General features: G+C 42.1%; 1 protein-coding gene across 1 annotated transcript in view; it reads left to right on the top strand.

Annotated features, from left to right (window-relative positions):
- The window catches only part of LOC126187616 (uncharacterized protein ZC84.1-like), a 127903-nt gene extending 107572 nt beyond the window's left edge, over positions 1 to 20331 (top strand). The window contains exons 3-5 of the mRNA XM_049928813.1: positions 7830 to 7970; positions 14223 to 14351; positions 18318 to 20331. Coding sequence (XP_049784770.1) covers positions 7830 to 7970; positions 14223 to 14351; positions 18318 to 18400 — 353 coding nt within the window. The 3' untranslated portion in view covers positions 18401 to 20331. The remainder of the gene's footprint in view (positions 1 to 7829; positions 7971 to 14222; positions 14352 to 18317) is intronic.
- The last annotated feature ends 231 nt before the right edge of the window (positions 20332 to 20562 follow it).

Here is a 20562-nt window from a genome sequence, read left to right as displayed (position 1 = left end):
TCAAACTTTCATTAAATGTTACACAGTACCTTCTGCATAATGTAACACAGCCTTTTTCCAAAAAAACTTTATATTTTTGAATATATAAATAAAAAATTGCAAAAAAATGTTGTGAATTTTCATTACAATTGAAAAAAATCATCTTCAATAACTGAACTAAAATTTTGTAAAATCCCTGTGTTAAGTTGTAACCCATATTCCAATAAATAATATGTAAAAAGTTCAACTTCCTACCTCAAATACTTTGTGAGGAAAGATGTAATCTATAAGCGTTATTTTAACATTGCAAGTATAGGGCGTTCCGGAGCCCCTTAAAGCCAGTAGGGAAAAAGTCACACACAAAACGGCACCTCCAAATTTGCACCAAACCAATCACGTATTGGCGTGAATGAACCCTAGCCAATTAACCCAACGCCACCCTGAGCTAGCTCATGATTGCACGCTCTGCTCTAACGTCTCTCTATCTTTACCGAACGAGTCCACGGTCATTAATCCTCAACACTCGTCGAGAAAAACAGGAAAGCGCCTAAGTCTAATGCTATGGCCGCGCCCGGGAACGCACTTCGAATTATCTCTGTCTTCCATATTGATATAAGTAACTCGGTTGATCACGAAAGATCGCCTACTCCCGGCTTCTGAGATACAGAACGAGAACACCGCCTCCGTCCCAGATCGCGCACCGCTTCTATACTCCACGGGGGCAGTCGGCCGACTCTACCATTTCGCGAGCTCCAGTCTCCTCTACGGAATATTTTTACGCTCGGGCTCACCAGTGAATCCGAATCAGGTGGAGAATCTGGGAGCTTTCACTGATCATTTCCTGCTCCCGTTTATAAATCTTCTGCAGAGTGTTGCTCGCTGGCAGGACTTTTAGAATTCACTTTGCAACGAGTGTCCTAATTGAGAAGCTGGTCACTCTTAAAGTCAGCATTGGCACCAATTTAGGCCAAACGAAAACCTCATCTCACATGTAGCCGGAAATTGGCTGAGGAAAGTTCGGAACAATAGAGTGTGCCAGCAGGAAATGAGATGTTACAATCCTTAGCGGAGCGTCGTAATGACGACAGGTAGAACTGGCACACTTTACACGACATTGTGCCCAAGATAAAACATGCGTGCGTTCTTCTAGGGTTCTCTGGCGTCACTTCATTTTCTCTTGTCCATCAGTCTTATAGCTACGAATGAGTTTTGATGCAGTTTTGTAATTTTCTTGTTAAGGGTATTGAGAGAAGAACACTGGTTACCAAAATAAGTTCAACATTCTGCGATATTTCAGGCTTCAGTGGAATCAGCGCTGTTAGTTTTGAGTTGTGAACAGTACGTCACAATATTACTTAAAAAGCACGCATTTAAAAAAGTCTTTTATCATTTAATTTACTGGTGTTAGTCAGTCTGCTGACGATTTTGAAAGTTAGTCACAGTGGAGTCCAGTCTGCTCTCGCTTTTGGCCTGTTGCGACGGCGGACCAGTACGCATATTTCTTGAAGTGAGTATACACAGGCGCCTCGTATGTTAATCTGATGCTTCAGGTCACATAGAGTACTTAGTATATTAGCTTTGTTTGCATGTGTGCGACTGTGGAACATTGGCAGGGCTTTCGTCTGTTAAATAATTTCGCAAAACAGAATTTAAAATCTGAATAGTCAATGTATTTCCCGTTTTGGTGAAAATGACGTTTATTCTGGTACTGAAATAGTAATTCCGTCTATTACTGCTTCTTCAATGAAGCAGAATATCTAAGAATTATTTTCAGCATTTGCGTCAAAATTTTTGGATACAAATTCACGATTTTGAAGGACATCCGTGTGATGAAGAGAATAATCACACGGATGTCCAAAATCGTGTGTCTGTATCCAAAAATTTTCATAGGTTTTTGGACACCCTGGAATACTTGTAGTATCACCTCTTTACAATGGGAGTGATCACGCATGGGTCAAAGCAGTGCACTAGGTGGGAGAATGGGGAAAGCTTTTGAGTTAACTAATAAGCATAAGGCAAGGCTCGCCACACCTGAACTAGCTGTCTCCTTTAGTAATGCCCCTCACTACTTACGTGGCACAGTGCCGAATGCCATACGGAAAAATAGGAAGATGGAGACTACCAGTTCAACGCCATCCACTGATCGCAAGACACTGTGTACAAATAAAGCAAGCTGTCTTTCGAACGAGTGATAACAGTTAGTACAATTTTCACAGAAGCTGCTAACCCGGCTGGTAAGCGGTGTGACGGGTGGTGTGCAGAGATCACAGATGACCTCCGTATAATCGTTTTAAACCCGCCAGTGAGTCCCATGACGTCATCTCCGAACTCGTCGTCTATGTGTGCTCGTAGGCTCGACTCGTTACTCTCCGCCGCTGCCCACTCGCCACTGGCGTCTGTTGTCGGCTACAAGTGGACTCGACTCTTCCAGGAAAGAGAACGAGCACACGAGGTTCCAAGTATAACCGAACACTCTGGGCACTACTTAAGCAGCCTTCCTGAAAGAAAATTATCGGATTGTGAATTAATAATCACTTAGTTCACACAGTCATGATTTCTGCATTATAACTGTTTTCAAGGCCATGTTGAATTGTCACAAAAGTTCGAACTGCCTGAATGAAATAAACAACCGTTAGGCAAAACGATTATTATATACCAGTTTAATGGCTGATTATGAGTATGCACAGGGTGAAGAAAAAATGCCGCCCTTGTCGGTCGGCATGCGATTCCTCATTCCAATTCAAGACAAAGTTGTATCTATCAAAACCCCAATCCCAGCAGTAAGTTTAACAAAAATGCAATTTAAAAAACGAGGCTTTGGCAACGCTGTAACTGCGTGCAGCGTGGCCACTAACGAGTAGCATGAACTCTGCTCTGTGCCACAGCTGTACCTTTAGATCAGTGAGACAAGGCAATGCCGTCGGGAACAGAGACGCAGATTCACCGACGTTCGAGTCACGATTACGATAAACTTTTTTTTTCACTTACCATATCAAATTGTGTCCAATTTACATCTCCTCAGCCAGCCACTGAGGCCGAGCGATTCAAGCGCTAGAGTCCGGAACTGCGCTGCTGCTACGGTCGCAGGTTCGAATCCTGCATCGGGCGTGGATGTGTGTGTGATGTCCTTAGGTTAGTTACGTTTAAGTAGTTCTAAGTCTAGGGGACTGATGACCTCGGATGTGAAGTCCCGGCCGGCCGCGGTGGTCTAGCGGTTCTGGCGCTGCAGTCCGGAACCGCGGGACTGCTACGGTTGCAGGTTCGAATCCTGCCTCGGGCATGGGTGTGTGTGATGTCCTTAGGTTAGTTAGGTTTAAGTAGTTCTAAGTTCTAGGGGACTTATGACCTAAGCTGTTGAGTCCCATAGTGCTCAGAGCCATTTGAACCATTTGTGAAGTCCCATAGTGCTTAGAGCCATTTTTACATCTCCTTAATGCGATATCTTGCTATTTATTTCTATTACTGTTATCTTTATTTAAACATTAAGACATAACACGAACCTCTTACAGACGTAAATGACCACTTTATTTCATCCATGATAAATCCAGTAGAAATATAATAGTGGATACAGTGACATCGTCAGCATGCAATGAGGTACAAAACGTACAATTATGCACATTATGCAATGGCATAGTAAGTCCATTTTGTACATTTGACGTAAAGGCTTTCCTTCGAGTGCGTTAAACGTTCACTTTAGAGAAGATATTCAAAGCCACCACTTTGTATCTGCAAACACTCATTGTATCATACTTTTCTAGACCCTATGCAACACACGTGCATCCACCATTGTCGAAGCGGTATACATGCGAACTTAAGACCATGTACATCCATGGATGCGCTATTATAAATGTGTTCCTTCATTGCCCCCACAAATAAAAATCTAGTGAATTAAGGTGCGGGTAACGTGGATACCAGAACATTGGACCTCCATGACCACTTCACATCCCTGGAAACGCTTCATCTGAATAAAACGTTCTCGGTTCTCCAGCCGCGTCAATTCGAATAAAATCCTCGAGCTTACGATGTCCTCCTGACGACGATGGCGGAGATGGCCATCGAAAGCTCGAGGATTTTTGAAAAATATATAAAAATCATCCAACCAGTTACACAGGTTTTCTATATACCTTGACCAGGTTTCGTCACCTCTAAGGGTGACTTCATCAGAAGGTAAGGTGACGAAACCTGGTCAAGGTATATAGAAAACCTGTGCAACCGGTTGGATGATTTTACATATTTTTGAAATTTGTGTATACTGTTGCTGCAAACGTCAGCCATGTTCAAAGTTGTACGCGAGGATTTTATTCGAATTGACGCGGCTGGAAAACCGAGAACGTTTTATTCGTGTATGCCGTCGCAAAAGACTCCGAGGACACAACGCTTCATTTGAAAAGTGACCCACATTGATTACAAAATTGTGGTGGTGCACCATGATGTTAAAACTATAACAATGCCGAATACCAATTGGAATATTTTGCAATGCGCCAGACAAAGTATAGGAAAGAAACATACGATAAATGGGCGCATTCATCATGTCCAGCAATAAATAAGGGCCCCAAAGCATTCCTCCTCCGATTCTATCTCGCAGGTTTATGCCAAAGTATTCCTGAAAGCCACGCTCACAAGTGACATGTGACTTGTGTTCTGACCAATAATGGCTGCCGTGGAGGTTGAAAATACCCTCACGAGTGAAGCTAGATTCGTCAGTCCTTATCACCTTATTTATGAAATGTTAGCCGCGCCGGATTAGCCGAGCGGTCTAGGACGCTTCAGTCGTGGACTGTGCTGCAGGTCCCGGTGGAGATTCGAGTCCTCCCTCGGGCATGGGTGTGTGTGTTTGCCCTTAGGATAATTTAGGTCCCATAAGATTTCACACACATTTGAACATTTTTATGAAATGTTCGTTATCTTCCACTTGGTGCAAAAGCCATTCACAAAACTGCACTCGTCGAACGCGGTCTCCTGGCCGCTGGTGTTGAGTTAACGTGTAATGATATGGATGCAATTCTTCTTCGAGCTACACTTCAATAACCAGTCCTTGAGATATCTGGAAGTGCCTTGCAATATCACGGGTACGTTGCTGAGATGATCGGTGGAGGGTATCAAGAATCACGTCCTCTGCGGAGTACGTGTAGTCCTTGAACGACCTCTTTCCATTACTTGTGGACGAATATTACTAGTTTCCCGAAAGCTTTGCTCCAGGCAACGAAAAACGTTCTTCTCGTGATGGCGCCTTCGAAGATACCGTGCAGCATCCACACGAGCAGCAGCAGCAGCAGCAGCTTGGTTATCGGATGTTCCCAGCACCAAAAGCATATCGGCACATTCACTGTTTGTGTACTGTGCACTGAGCGTTTAGTAGACACAGGCATGCAGTTTACTGGATCCCACTATCATGTGATTGGCAATTATCATGTGACAAAATGGTCCCGCCTATAAAGAACGAGTACAAGGGAATGGACGTCTAAAATATGTTTAAAAAAGGAACCTGTTGAGGATACGAACCACAAGCTCCATGGTGGATGTGGGTTTGATGTCCCAACAGTCTACTCAGTGAGCTACGACGTCTGGGATGGTGGTGGAGGGTGATACACGTTCCTCTGTACATTCCAATGCGCTGCACAATGTGACAGCGTTGCCATATCATCGTTGTCATACATGTGTTTTCAGAATGCCAGAAAATATGACATGAGGATGAGTGCAATCTCTAAATAGAGATTAATTATTAAAATAAATTTATAACATTCTTTGAAAAATTTACAGAAACGAGTGGTGGGCTATCTTACATAAGTCTTCTCTATTAGCCCATAAAAGCAAGCAGCCATGAGCAACAGAATACAGAAATAGCGCGCTTTTTCGTCGCTTAACTATAATAGTGACGTTGTTCTGTGCCCAGGTTTTGTTTGATGCAACATATATGTTTTCTCGTGGTGGAGATGGAATGAAGAAGAATATAACCATGTTGTTTCAATTGGATGAAACTTGTATGTTTTTCTCCAGAAGCGTAGACTATAGCATGAAATTTATTCCAGTTGACAGTCCTCCTCTAATGGGACATACACTGATGAGCCAAAACATTATGATCAAGTTCTTAATAGCTTGTTTGTCCGCCTCTGGAACGAAATACACACCTGATTCTGCATATCAATGACCCGACAATTTGCTAGTAGGTTTTTGGAGATGTGTGGCACTGGATGTCTGCACACAGCTCTTGTAATTCTCATAAATGACGGGCCGTTGATTTGCGTCCGCGGCGATGCCACCCAATAGCGACTCAGATGGGTTGCATAGGATTTACATCAGGGAAAACTGGTGGCCGCGATATCAACGTGAGTTCACTGTAATGCTCCTCAAACCTCTGTTCCACGGTTCTGGCTCCTAGACACGGCCAATTATACTGCTGAAAGATGACATCGCCGTCGGGGAAGACATCAAGCATCAAGGGATGCAGGTGGTTCATAGCTGTCAGGGGTGTCTTCGATTACTACCACAGGTCCCATGCAAGCGGAGGAGAATGCCTCCCACAGCATTATACTACTCCTACCAGCCTGCGTCCGTGTGACGCTGCTCTCTTCGAGCCGTCATTCACTGCGATGACGGCATTTGTGGAGACCACAATCCACCTAGTGTAGCAAAAATGTGATTCACCCGAAGAGCCGACACGTTTCCGTCGATCGACGGTCGAATCGTGATGGCCCCGCGTCCACTGCAGTGGGAATTGATGTTGTCGTTGTGTCAGCATGTGAACACATAAGGGTGGTCTGCTGCGAAGCGCCATGTTCAACAATGTACGATGAACGGTGTGCTCGGAAACACATGTGCGTGCTCCAGTATTGTGCTCTGTCAGCAGAAATGCCACAGATCACCATCTGTGCTACTTTACAGATCTTCCGAAGCCGAGGTTCTGTGAGGAGTCGTGGACGTCCAGCCACTTAGCACCTAGTGGTAGTTTCACTATCCTTCTACCTCTTTCCATAGATGCTCACGACAGTAGCACATGAACATTCGACCAGCTTCACCGTTTTCGAGACACTCGTAAGCAGGCTCTGCGTACTAATAATCTGCCTCTTTTAAAAGTCGCTTATCTCAGTGATTTTCAGCCCATATCTTCATTAGGGCGATCCCCCATCCGTACCTGCTTCATCCCCCGTCAATGCCTGCCCCACTTACATCCTTTTGTTACCGCGTCACGTGCCCAAAACGCCATCAGACGGCATCCAATGTCGCGGGGGTCATAGCGTTTTGCCGGCCGGTGTGGCCGAGCGGTTCTAGGCGCTTCAGTTAGGAACCGCGCGACCGCTACGGTCGCAGGTTCGAATCCTGCCTCGGGCATGGATGTGTGTGGTGTCCTTAGGTTAGTTAGGTTTAAGTATTTCTAAGTTCTAGGGGACTGATGACCTCAGATGTTAAGTCCCATAGTGCTCAGAGCCATTTTTCATAGCGTTTTGGTTAATCAGTGTGTTTTCAATTATGTACATTGCATCAGTTAAGTTTGGTCGTACACCCTCCACAGTCTCACAAAACCCAGCTTTGTTAAGCCATCGGAACCTGACAACTGATCATTTCGCCTTAGTGCTACTCCACATCAGCAAGATCGTGTACTCATCTTCTGTACTAACAGTAAATCACAAGTAGCCTTACACGTCTGCGTAGTATAGTAATAGAGTACGAAGCGACTGAGGCGCCACAGTTCTCAGGCTCGTCATACACACGAAACTAACAGCGGAAAATAAGGAAGCCCGTTAGCACTGATGTGACAGCGGCGGCTTGATTTTTAAAGTGTGCAACACGCAACAGCTGACTCGTCCTCACTCTGTTTCTGATCTCTGGTGGTGGTCGTGTTGTGTGCGCAGCGCTGAAGCTGCGCTACCGCTGCGAGGAGCAGGTGCAGTGCGCCGGCGTGCCGCACGCCGCCTGCCTGCCGGACGAGCGCGGCTACCAGCACTGCCTCTGCAAGCCCGCCTTCGTGCTGTACGCCGACCGGTGCCTGCCCAGTAAGTCGCCTCGCTGCTTCTCTTTACTTTAGTTCACTGCTGGCCATTAAAACTGTAATACCATGTACTGTGAGCACGGCGCCCATTGCTGCCGATTCCTTTGATGCGGCAGCAAAGAGTGACATGCCAAACAGTGCTGTACCCAGCAACACTGGACACCGAAGTGGCACAACGGTGGCAGTCGAGCCTCCGATTCTGCGTACAACATCTACATATACATCTGCATCTACACTCCGCTAGCCACCAAGCGGTGTGTGGCGGAAGGCACAATTCGCGCCAAAGTCATACTTCCACCCCCTCTGTTCCACTCTCGGATCACGCGAGGGAAAAACGACTAAATGAATTTTATCGATAGTGGATGCTGTCGAACTCGTGACTGTTCCTTTATGGGATTCTACAACCACGAAAAAACGACTGTCTGAACTCCACAGTACGAACTCTTATTTCCGTTATCTTTGAATGAAGATCATTACGCGATTTGAAAGTTGGTGGTAATAATATACGCTCTACATCCTCGGTGAAGATTGGATTTCGGAATTTAGTGAGCAGCCCCTTCTGTTTAGCGCGTCGTCTATCTGCAAGTGTGTCCCACTTAAACCTTTCTATGAGATTTGTAACGCTCTCGCGATGGCTAAATGTAGCAGTCACAAACCTTGCCGCTCTTCTTTGGACCTTCTCAATCTCTCTAATCAGACCCAACTGGTAAGGGTCCCATACAGACGAACAGTACTCTAAGATTGGACGAACTAACGTATTGTAAGCTATTTCCTTTGTTGACGGACTGCATCGCTTCAGGATTCTTCCAATAAACCGCAATCTAGAGTTCACCTTACCCGTTACTTGTGTAATCTGATCATTCCATTTGAGATCATTTCGAATAGTCACACCTAGATACTTGACTGATGTTACCGCTTAAAAAGACTGATCATTTATTTTGTAATCCTACATTAATGGGGATTTTCTCCTTGTTATACGCAGTAGGTTACACTTACTAATATTGAGAGATAACTGCCAGTCATCGCGACGATGATGTAAGTGTCTGAAGGCCCCGAGAAGAACGAATGTTGCCAGATTGTATTCGTCATTTTCAAATGAGCCCAGCACCTTTCGAGATGAAATGGAGAGCCATTGGGTACCCGTGGTCTGCAAAGCAGGGATTTTGGCACTAGTCGTCTCATTTATAGCATGTTCAGGCCTGTGGCTGTACGCTATCTTCGAGGTAACCGTGACGTTCTCTTTCAACAGACTGCATGTTGCCCGTGCCGTCCTGGCACATTCGATACAGAGACTGTTCGACTAGTGGCCTACTATTTGAAAACATGTGCTCATGGATCGCCGAAAGAAGGGCTCGCCAGCACCTGCCAGACACCAGGACTGAAGAACTCTAGCATAGAACTAGAACGTGGTTGAATGACGTACCCCTATCCGCCATCTGGACTCACTGCCAATTCGACTCGATGCCCAGTCGGGCTACAGTCACTGTTGCAGCCAGTTGGGGTAGCCCTGTACACTAAATTTCGCACCCTGTGTACCCTAAAATTTTTTACGAATTTAATCGCGAATTCTGTGCACGCCCAAGAAGCAAGTATTCGTTATTTGCTATCCTTCTTGGTATTTAGTTTTAATGGCCAGTAGTACATCTACATCTTCCTTCAACTATATTCTCTGACGAGTCATTTATTATACAGGATGTTCGGAAATCACCGTTACTGACTTCGAAAACTTGCCGATAGGAATGAGTACATAACGTTTTGAACAGGAACCCATGTCTGGAAACATACCTTTTCCGTTCTACTACTGTTTCAGTTCAGTTGTGTAACTCATCCACTTCTGCTTCAGGAATTGAATTAGCCATGCCGCAGTACAATTATTAAATAAAAGTTAGAAACAAATCATAAAGAAACATCCAATTCTCACTTAAGCACATTTGTTTGTATTAACACTAAAACGTTATATTTTTACATTATTTCAGGATTAAAAAAACGCATCATACTGTACGTACGGAACAATACTGATGCATCACAACAGCAGTGGTGACCACCAACGTTGTTACAGACACTGTTCTGACGAAGCATGTTGTGCAACACACTCTCCATCACACATTGTGTCTCTTCACTTTCTAGTGCAGCAGACGTGGACGCTTTACACATTTGAATTGAAACCATCGTAGAACGGAAACTGTACTTTTCCGGTCATGGGTTCCTATACAAAATATTGTCTACTCACTGCCCTCTATAAATCCTAGAAATTTGTAACGGGAATTTCCGAACACCCTCTGTACAATGATTTAAGCTATGTTATCTCTCTCTCTCTCTCTCTCTCTCTCTCTCTCTCTCTCTCTCACACACACACACAAGCGTGTGCATAAAATTATTGCAATTTTAGAAATTTTTCTTTGAGTAAAGGGGTTGTCAAGTACATAAGACTTCAGTTTACGTTTATTATTCCTTACATCAACGAGTAGATGGCAAAGGACTGTTGTGACTGAATAACGCACATCTTTCTGTAACACACTAAGGGTGGGTGAAATACAGCCATTTCTGATTCTAGAATTATATTTGTGAGATTGATTCCTCAAAACAAATTCATGACTGATATATTCCGATACTAATGTCAGTATGGCCCGCCCGGTTAGCCGTGCGGTCTAACGGACGGCTTTCCGGATTCGTAAGGACCGCCTGGTCCCCGGCACGAATCCGCCCGGCGAACTTGTGTCGAGGTCCGGTGAGCCGGCCAGTCTGTGGATGGTTTTTAGGCGGTTTTCCATCTACCTCGGCGAACGAGGGCTGGTTCCCGTTATTCCGCCTCAGCCACACTATGCCGGCGATTGCTGCGCAAACAAGTTCTCCACGTACGCGTACACCACCATTACTCTACCACGCAAACATTGGGGTTACACTCGTGTGATGTGAGAAGTCCCGTGAGGAGGGGGTTTCCACCGGGGGCCGAACCGCAGAATAACCCTGAAAGAGTGGTTCGGTGTGGGGCGGCGGAGGGCTGAAGTGGACTGCGGTAGTCGGAGTTGTGGACTACTGCAGCTGCGGCGGGGACGGAGCCTCTCCGTCGTTTCTAGGACCCCGGTTAACATACAATACAATGTCAGTATGCCCTATACGTTAAAGAGCTGTCTACGTGACATTTTAGACTGAACGCTACATACATTCTAAGATAAAAAAGACAAAAAAACGACGCAACACGAAGGACTTATCCGAAAGGGACGGAAATCGATAGATGTGATGTCTATGTACAGAGGAACAGGAACACATTGGTTGTCTTCTGTGGTATCCATACAACTGTGTACGACTTCGTACACAACTGTAACGATAGGTGTTCTACAGAGCTATGCGGCAACAGTCGCAGACATGATTAGCCAACAAGATAACGCAGCAAACAGAAGATCTACTTAATTCGTATTTCTCGAAGTGAACGAAGACTCATTACAAATACGCAGCAAGAATCAGAGTCTAGCTGCCACACTGACAACAAGGAAGAGTTTCTCTCTGTACTAAAACATGAATACTGGAGCTGAAGATGCGACTGAATGGTGTCTGCATAGCTTCGTGGGGCGATGTGGCTTCGAGCACAAGTGGGATGAGTCGCTGCCGCTTGCAGTCCAGAGCCGCTGGTGGCGTTACTCATCGGGCGCACACCGTTGGGTCAGCCAGATCCCGCGCGGCCACTATCGACTTCAGACATAATTTTGCATTTCCATTATCAACTGGGACGCCCATGGGGTGGTATCGATAAGCGATACCGCACTTACAGCACTGCAGTTTGTCGACGATATTCTATGCCCTGTTTTGTCGCCCTTCATGGCACGCCTTCCTGGGCTTACATTTCAGAAAGACAATGCCCACAGGCACGTGACTATAGTTTCTACTGCGTGTCGTCGTGGTTGCCAACCCTACCTTGGCCGGCAAGGTCGTCACATCTTTCCACAACTGAGAATCTGTGGAGCATTGTGGGCAGGGCCCACCAATCAGTTTGGGAGTTTGACGATGCAACGCGCCTATTGGACAGAATTTGGCACGATATGCCTTAGGAGGATATCCAGCAGCTCTAACAACCAATGCCAGGCCGAATAAATGCGTGCTGAAGGGCCAGAGGTGGACCAACGCCGGCCGGTGTGGCCGTGCGGTTAAAGACGCTTCAGTCTGGAACCGCGTGACCGCTACGGTTGCAGGTTCGAATCCTGCCTCGGGCATGGATGTGTGTGATGTCCTTAGGTTAGTTAGGTTTAATTAGTTCTAAGTTCTAGGCGACTGATGACCTCAGAAGTTAAGTCGCATAGTGCTCAGAGCCATTTGAACCATTTGTGGACCAACGCGTCATTGACTTGGTCAGTTTGTGACGATGTTTCTTTTGAATAAATGATACAATTTTTCTCAAATTTTAATAGTTTGTATGTCCGTACATGTACATCACATCTACTGATTTCCGTCTCATTAGGATAATTGCCTCGTTGTGTGTCTTTTGTTTTGTCTTAGAATGTATGCAGCTCCATTTTCTGAGAAACTATTAGCCAATATAAAATTCTCAGGTTTCTGGTTAAATTAGTTGGTCGAATTTCTACGACGTTCCGACGATTTTTATTTTCGACGTTTTTCGGTGAGAAGTCGGAGGTAAGGCCCCTATGAACTTTTTCACAGGTGCCAGATGAGCGCCTTCTTCTCCTCCTCCCTTAGAAGATACCTACTTCTGTTATCTGGGAAACATGCTTCATCACATCAGAGACAATTCTTGTTCTAGCACTTTGCTTTCTTAAGCGTTCACTGAGCGTCCGGAACTGCCAAACTACACTACTGGCCATTAAAATTGCTACACCAAGAAGAAATGCAGATGATAAACGGGTATTCATTGGACAAATATATTATACTAGAAATGACATGTGATTACATTTTCACGCCGTTTGGGTGCATAGATCCCGAAAAATCAGTACCCAGAACAACCACCTCTGGCCGTAATAACGGCCTTGATACGCCTGGACATTGAGTCAAACAGAGCTTGGATGGCGTGTACAGGTACAGCTGCCCATGCAGCTTCAACTCGATGCCACAGTTCATCAAGAGTAGTGACTGGCGTATTGGGACGAGCCTGTTGCTCGGCCACCATTGACCAGACGTTTTCAATTGGTGAGAGATCTGGAGAATGTGCTGGCCAGGGCAGTAGTCGAACAGTTTCTGTATCCAGAAAGGCCCGTACTGGACCTCGTGCATTATCCTGCTGAAATGTAGGGTTTCGCAGAGATCGAATGATGGGTAGAGCCACGGGTCACACATCTGAAATGTAACGTCCACTGTTCAGAATGCCGTCAATTGGAACAAGAGGTGACCGAGACGTGTAACCAGTGGCACCCCATACCATCACTCTGGGTGATACGCCACTATGGCGATGACGAATACACGTTTCCAATGTGCGTTCACCGCGATGTCGCAAAACACGGATACGACCATCATGATGCTGTAAACAGAACCTGGATTCATCCGAAAAAATGACGTTTTACCATTCGAGCACACAGGTTCGTCGTTGAGTACATCATCGCAGGCGCTCCTGTCTGTGATGCAGCGTCAAGGGTAACCGAAGCCATGGTCTCCGAGCTGATAGTCCATGCTGCTGCAAACGTCGTCGAACTGTTCGTGCAGATGGTTGTTGCAAACGTCCCCATCTGTTGACTCAGGGACCGAGACGTGGCTGCACGATCCGTTACAGTCATACATATAAGATGCCTGTCATCTCGACTGCTAGTGATACGAGGCCATTGGGATGCAGCACGGCGTTCCGTATTACCCTCCTGAAGCCACCGATTCCATATTCTGCTAACAGTCATTGGATCTCGACCAACGCGAGCAGCAATGTCGCGATACGATAAACCGCAATCGCGATAGGCTACAATCCGACCTTTATCAAAGTCGGAAACGTGATGGTACTCATTTCTCCTCCTTACACGAGACATCATAACAACGTTTCACCAGGCAACGCCGGCCAACTGCTGTTCGTGTATGAGAAATTGATTGGAAACTTTCCTCATGTCAGCACGTTGTAGGTGTCACCACTGGCGCCAACCTTGTGTGAATGCTCTGGAAAGCTGATCATTTGCATATCATAGCATCTTCTTCCTGTCGGTTAAATTTCGCGTCTGTAGCACGTCATCTTCGTGGTGTAGCAATTTTAACGGCGAGTAGAGTAGATAACAAGTACGGCTTGGTGGAAGTGAGAAACGGGCTGTGTTTAATGAGGTTGCCTCGTTTACAGGGGTGAAGCTGCGGGAAGCGTGCGAGCTGACGGCGCAGTGCGGCAAGAACATGGTGTGCGAGGCCGGCAGCTGCGTCTGCAAGGGGTTCGCCTACGAGCGCCACCGTCAGTGCATCGTCGACCTAGACGGTAAGTTCGGGCTGCCATGCAAAGTACAGTTGTCAGGGAAACAATAAGTTGTCTCTGTCAGGCAGGGAACTATGACGTTTCTAAAGCTAGAAAAAATTTGTTCGTATTCAGCGCAGTCATCTTACAGGCCAAATCTGGCGAATGCGTTAGGTACCATAGCAGCTCGTCCTTCATAATTGACGACATATCTCAGGAAACCGTGATCTTCATTTGTATATTATTATTATTATTTAGTATTCTGCCTAATGGCTGGTCTGTGTCCTCGTACGGAGAATTTCTGATGCCAATGTTTCACGTCTTCTGCTTCTTCCTTCGGTGTGCTCTATCTCTTTCCATCCTCCATGTCATCCAGAAGCTGAATTCTTCTTCTTTCTGGTCCTACCATTCCTTTAATTTTCCCGTCAGTGACCTCGTGTATGAGCCGTCCATGTCTAAATGTGTGTCCGATCCAGTTGGCCTTCCTACGAAGAACTGTATGCAGAATGTCTCTCTTCCCTCCTAATCTCCTCAGTACATCGTTATTCGTCACCCGATCGGTCAACTTGATCTTCTACATTCTTCTCCAGCACCACATTTCAAAACTTTCAAGACTCTTTCCCTTTTTTCTCATGGTCCACGTCTCTCCTGCGTATAGCACAATGCTCCAGATGTAGCACTTCACCAGTTTCTTCCTGAATTCCAAGCTTAACTTGCTCGTCAGCAGATTCCTCTTTTTATTGAATACAGTTTTGGGCATAGCGATTCTTCCTCGAATTTCACTGTTGCATTGGGCATATTTTGTCACCAAATTTCCCGGGTACTTGGTATAATGAATGAAAAAGCCGTCTAAATCAATATTTTTTTAAAGTAACGATGGCTGATTTCGTTCTGACACATCATCTTCAGATCTAAAATGGCGCAAGACATAATGAGTCAAGACAACATAAAAATTGCATAAGAATAACGCCATAAATAATACCAACAATGTTACTACAAACATCATTAAAACAGCATGAACTTATTCTTATTTAGCGCCACAAGGTGCAGCTTGACAATAGTGGTTTGAATGTGACATAAAACTACGTAAAAGTGTAGAGCGAATGCAATGAGGTAGGTTACATAGTCAGTCATGTGACATGTACAAAAGTCGCTAATAGTACATTGATTCAGTGCAAAGAAGATTCTTCCATCACAAAACAAAGAGAACAATTAAAATAAGAAATACGTTGACATAATACATGTCAGTATGAACGATATTTCACAAGATAAAAGTAAAAAAAAGGTAACAAACAACATCACAATAAACTGCAGTATTCTCACAACACATCTAATATGCATATTTCATTTCTCCATGTGTTAAAACGCAATTTGAAGAACTTGCTTTCATGGGAAAATAAAAAAAACTTAGGACTCTTTATTTGACATAAGATAAAAATTGTTAAAGGAGTCTAGTTACAGAAGCAGCCAGAACTTCCAGCAAACAATATTAGTACTAAGTATTAAAAAGGAGGTGGAACGTAGTAGTTGAGAGAAACAGAGTGGCCAGTATTATGTGCCACTATTATATCAGTCACAGGTATTTTTTTTAATCAACGCAAGTTTTTCAGGTTTTTTTTAACAGATGGAGAACTCAAATTAATGCAAATGAGATGAGTTTGTTAACCTCGCACTTTCTGCATTATGACACATATGATGTACAATTTACTGTGGTGTTGTTTTCAAGACTTGATTTTTACTTTTATCTTGTAACAAATCATATGTATTAATTTTACAGATTCTCGATTTTAATAATTCTCTTTATTTTATGATGGAAGTATGTTCTTTACACTGAATCAAAATACCGACCATTAATTGCCATACATGTCACATGACTGGCTCTGTAATATTACCCAGTCCTTCCGCTCCACATTTTTATTTAGTCTTGTGTCACATTTAAACCACTACTGACAAATTGCACGTTACAGCACTAGGTATAGATATATTGTAAGGTTACTTGTCGAACCATTGTCTTTAATATTTTTAGTCCTATACTTGTGTAATACTTATGTTGTCGTAGCTCATTCTTATTTTCCCTACTTGAAAGTTGACTACACTAGTCAAATCGAGACCGGTCTTCAATTACAACAAAAAAATTATGATCCAGAAGATGCTTTTCATTCATTAATTCGTGCTTCAAATCCCTAAGTCTTCTCATGCATGAAGCAGCTGTGTTGGCATGTTGTTACACTGAAGAATATTTATCATTTTGCTTATCAAGCCTTCTCTCAGGCATATTTCTTTATTCACTTCGTTTACTAAGCTTGCTTAGTAGTCCCTGCAAGCACGACCCATGACCTTCAGCAGATAAAATAGACTTCACCTGGTCTTTTCACGCACTGCTTTGACTGATATTTTGCTTCTTGGACCCACGTCTCGTCAGCATTAAAAATAATCTGTGCACAAAATCAGTTAGATTGTTTTTAAAATAGTTGACAAATTCATTTCATGTTTATCAACATTCAACAATTCTGTATCTATACTGTATGACCTTTTCTTTGTAGTTAATTCTTCATGTGGAAAATACAGTACTTTTCCTTCTTGTACGCCTATAGCACAAACTGTTTCTTACAACAATCTTTCAACAATACAGTGTGCACGTTCTTGATGTTTTTATTCTTGGTGCAAGGAATGCTGAGTTGTAAAGCACTGATAATATTTATATTTCTGCTGATATTGTTGTAAGTAATGCTGTTGTCCAAGGGATACAGCCAATTCATGGTATTTGTGGCTGGAAGTAAATGTGGGTTCACGAGGTCTCAAGTAATTTCGGATGAGACAAGGGGAAGAGAGGTGTTGTGGGAATAGTCGCAGGGGGAGAGGGGCAGGGTGTGAACGTTCAATAGGGTTTTTGTGTCGACAATGAACCATTGATTCGTTAGTGGAGTTTCTACACAGACCCCACTAATGCACAATCTTCGTTTATTTCAGTTTATAAGAAGTCTGTGTAATGGAAATACTATACATAAAAGCAGCCTGTGGCCACTGGAACACAGTGCCTCAGATTACCCGTATAATTCATATATGTGGTTCCACTCAACGAAGGACGAAGGTCCTCCAAAATAAGGTATAGAGAGATCAATAAAAGAAACAAATTATAGTTATATCTGCAACTTAAAACTCTTCTTGCTTTCATTTTCTGGAAAATTTTGGCTAGCTCATCAGTTGAAAGAGTAAATGGATCTTTCATCTTCAATCTTCTGTACTGTGTCAAAAATCAATATTGTGCAATCAAATAATAAGTCCTTAACCTTTCTAGAACATTTGGTGTCAGTTTCACCACTCGAACTAAGATGTCATACTGAGTCTTTAAATAACTCGATGTTTTACATCCAGATTACAGGACTACAATGTTTATTACTGCTGTATGATGATTTGAGTAACATAATTCTTTCAGCAATTCATATCCAACAGTCATAGGCTTGACATTTATTACTCTATGCCATGGTACTTTGAACTCTCTTTTTTTGTCCAATGCATATATTGTTTTTTTTCTAAATCATATGTGTGGATGTGGCTATTTTCCATTTTCTGCTAGTGTGTAATATAGTCACCCACTGGTAATGGCAATATTGGAAACATTTATTTTTGTTTTTATTTTTTTATTTATTGTACTGTACATCATTAAACTCATATGTTAATCTTACTAATATAATTATTACTGTTTTGTATAGCTGGTCCTATCAATTTAGAGCAGCTTGCATATGCAGTGTTCTAGATGTTTGTGTTGTCCAGTGAGGGTGAGGAACTACTACATGACAAGATGTTAAAGGAAGAAACAGATATTGCAGTTATCTTTAAGTAACAATATCACACAATGCAAATTTGAAAAGAATGTCATATAGTAGAAATAGAAACCTATACTAAATCACAGCAGCACATGTTTATAAGAGTGTTATAAAGATTCCATTTTAAAATGACTTACCTACTTTGTGCTCTTTTTTGTTTCAGATTATGTCGGACTAGACAGTTCAAGTACTCGACTGCTGTCTTCACTTTTCCCGATATTAGTCTCTTTACTTCCACTATTGTGATGCAGTAATGTTTTCCAGCACTGGAAAGTGAGATAAATCAGTGTACAAGAATGCTCTAAAATGTTGTTTGAAATTTTGTGGATGCACTGGGAAGAATTTGGACTATTCAAAGTGTTTGGTGTATTACAGACTTTTTTATTGGCTCTGAGTTTAACAGAGCATGTAACTGTTGTTTGTAAAGAAATACGTGTGATTTGTATATTGTCACAAAATTTATAGCCACGTATTTGTTACTAGTCACTGCCACAAACCATAGAATAAATATACAAGAATTAAAATACTTCTAGTTTTTCTACACAAAATTGTACATTTTGTAATGGAGTTGTAATGTAAACTGCTATTACCCACAACAAATAATATTTAATTTAATTGCATGAATAAAATATGTAGCTCATTGCAACTGAAGTTGTCTGTTACTATTAATAAGTGTTACTATATCACTTTTGTTGTTGCTCAGTTTTTATTTTTCATAATTTTATTCAATCAATATTAGTCATCATCTATTTATCACTTTGGTCCAACTTTATATCTATTGTGTAGCAAGTACCTTATTTATTATGGATGCCTTTTTGTCTCTTTTATATTGAATTTATCATTTTTATAAATTCTTTCCCATTACATATATCTTTTTTATGTAAACATTGAACCACAGATTTTCATTTTCAGTGTTTTCATCCCTCATGTTCTAGTTGTGACACCAAAGTATGTAACTATTTTGACAATATGCTAGTCCATTCCAAAAATATATTTTCCTTTGTCAACTAATTTTTTTCCTGATGTGTAGAAGGTGGTGCTTCACCAATGTCCCATTGCTACACTTAGTAGTTCAGTTTCATCTCTGTTAGAATTAAGTTCTTGTATTCACTGCTAATTATTGCATGTATATTTCTTATTTCTTTACTTTCTCTCCTGTATACCTTCTTGTGTTACTGGTATGTTTAAGCTTGTTACTGATGTAGTCGTGTGTTTATGTGAATGGTTTCATGTACATGTTTATCATTTTCCTGATAAAAATTTTGTGTTTGATCAAATTTTTTTATGACAAAGTAACATTGGGCCTCAGAACAAATTTATTGAGCTGATCTTCTTGTATAATCAAGACTTGAATAGCTACTGACAGCAGATCACAAAAATATTACTGGTGGTAATCTGCTCTAAGAACATGCAGATTTTCTTTATTTTTGAGAGATCTAATCATTCTTGTGACTTATTCAGCTTGCTTCAAAAATTCATAGAAAAATAGGCTTTAGGGTATGAGGGAACCAAATGTCACAAATTTGTTTCCAATTATTTGTTTATAAAATATTTTACATAATAAGGACAAGTCTGTGATCATTTGAGTCATTATCAATGCTTATTTAAATACTGTAAAAAGTTAGTTTTATTTCTACAGTAAATAAAGGGAACAAAATTCATGTATTGCAACAAATACTCAGTGTTAAATTTAAGAAGTTAGAATTTGTAAGAAATCGCACATTTCAGTGTGATGTTGACAAACTGATCTAAGGAAATATATGGGAAGAAATACTATAAGTCATACACAATATCAAATGGTGGATTCATTATAATTTAAAATTATTGCGTTTTTGCTATTTCTGTGCCTATGCCTTTTACAAATGTCTTCCTTTTGATATCTAAAAAGAAAATTATATTTGATTCATAAGTGATACATAAAACTGCAACCTCTAAAATTATGAAATAAAGTTAGTGGCAATATCTTGTAATTATAACTGTAGACATATTGTACCTAGGTATTTGTAAGCTCAAGATTATTATTTTGAAGTTTAGTGTTATCAAGAAAGATAATTTATCATACATACAGCAGTGGACTATGTAAAATTATTGAACCACACCCCCTAAACATTCTGTATATTGTTGTGTATCCACTACTTGATAATTTCAACAAGTACAAATATATTTATTATATGCTAGTTGTAACAATGTTTTGTATCATTTCTGTCATATTCTAGAAGACAACCTAATATTATAAATTTTACATAGGATTTAAAAAATTGAAATCATCATTTGAAAAACTCTATCTGTGACTATGAAACTGATTTACGATGTTAGACCTTATCTCTATATTAATGCCTCAATGGAACACATATTTTCTATCTTTGAATGACTTGGAAAAGATTGCAATTGTAGAGGTTTGAATTACA

Source organism: Schistocerca cancellata, chromosome 1 (genome assembly GCF_023864275.1).
Source record: "Schistocerca cancellata isolate TAMUIC-IGC-003103 chromosome 1, iqSchCanc2.1, whole genome shotgun sequence".
NCBI classification, from domain to species: Eukaryota; Metazoa; Arthropoda; class Insecta; order Orthoptera; family Acrididae; genus Schistocerca; species Schistocerca cancellata.
Note: the sequence above shows the minus strand (reverse complement) of the source record. Positions and strands in the feature narration are given on the sequence as shown.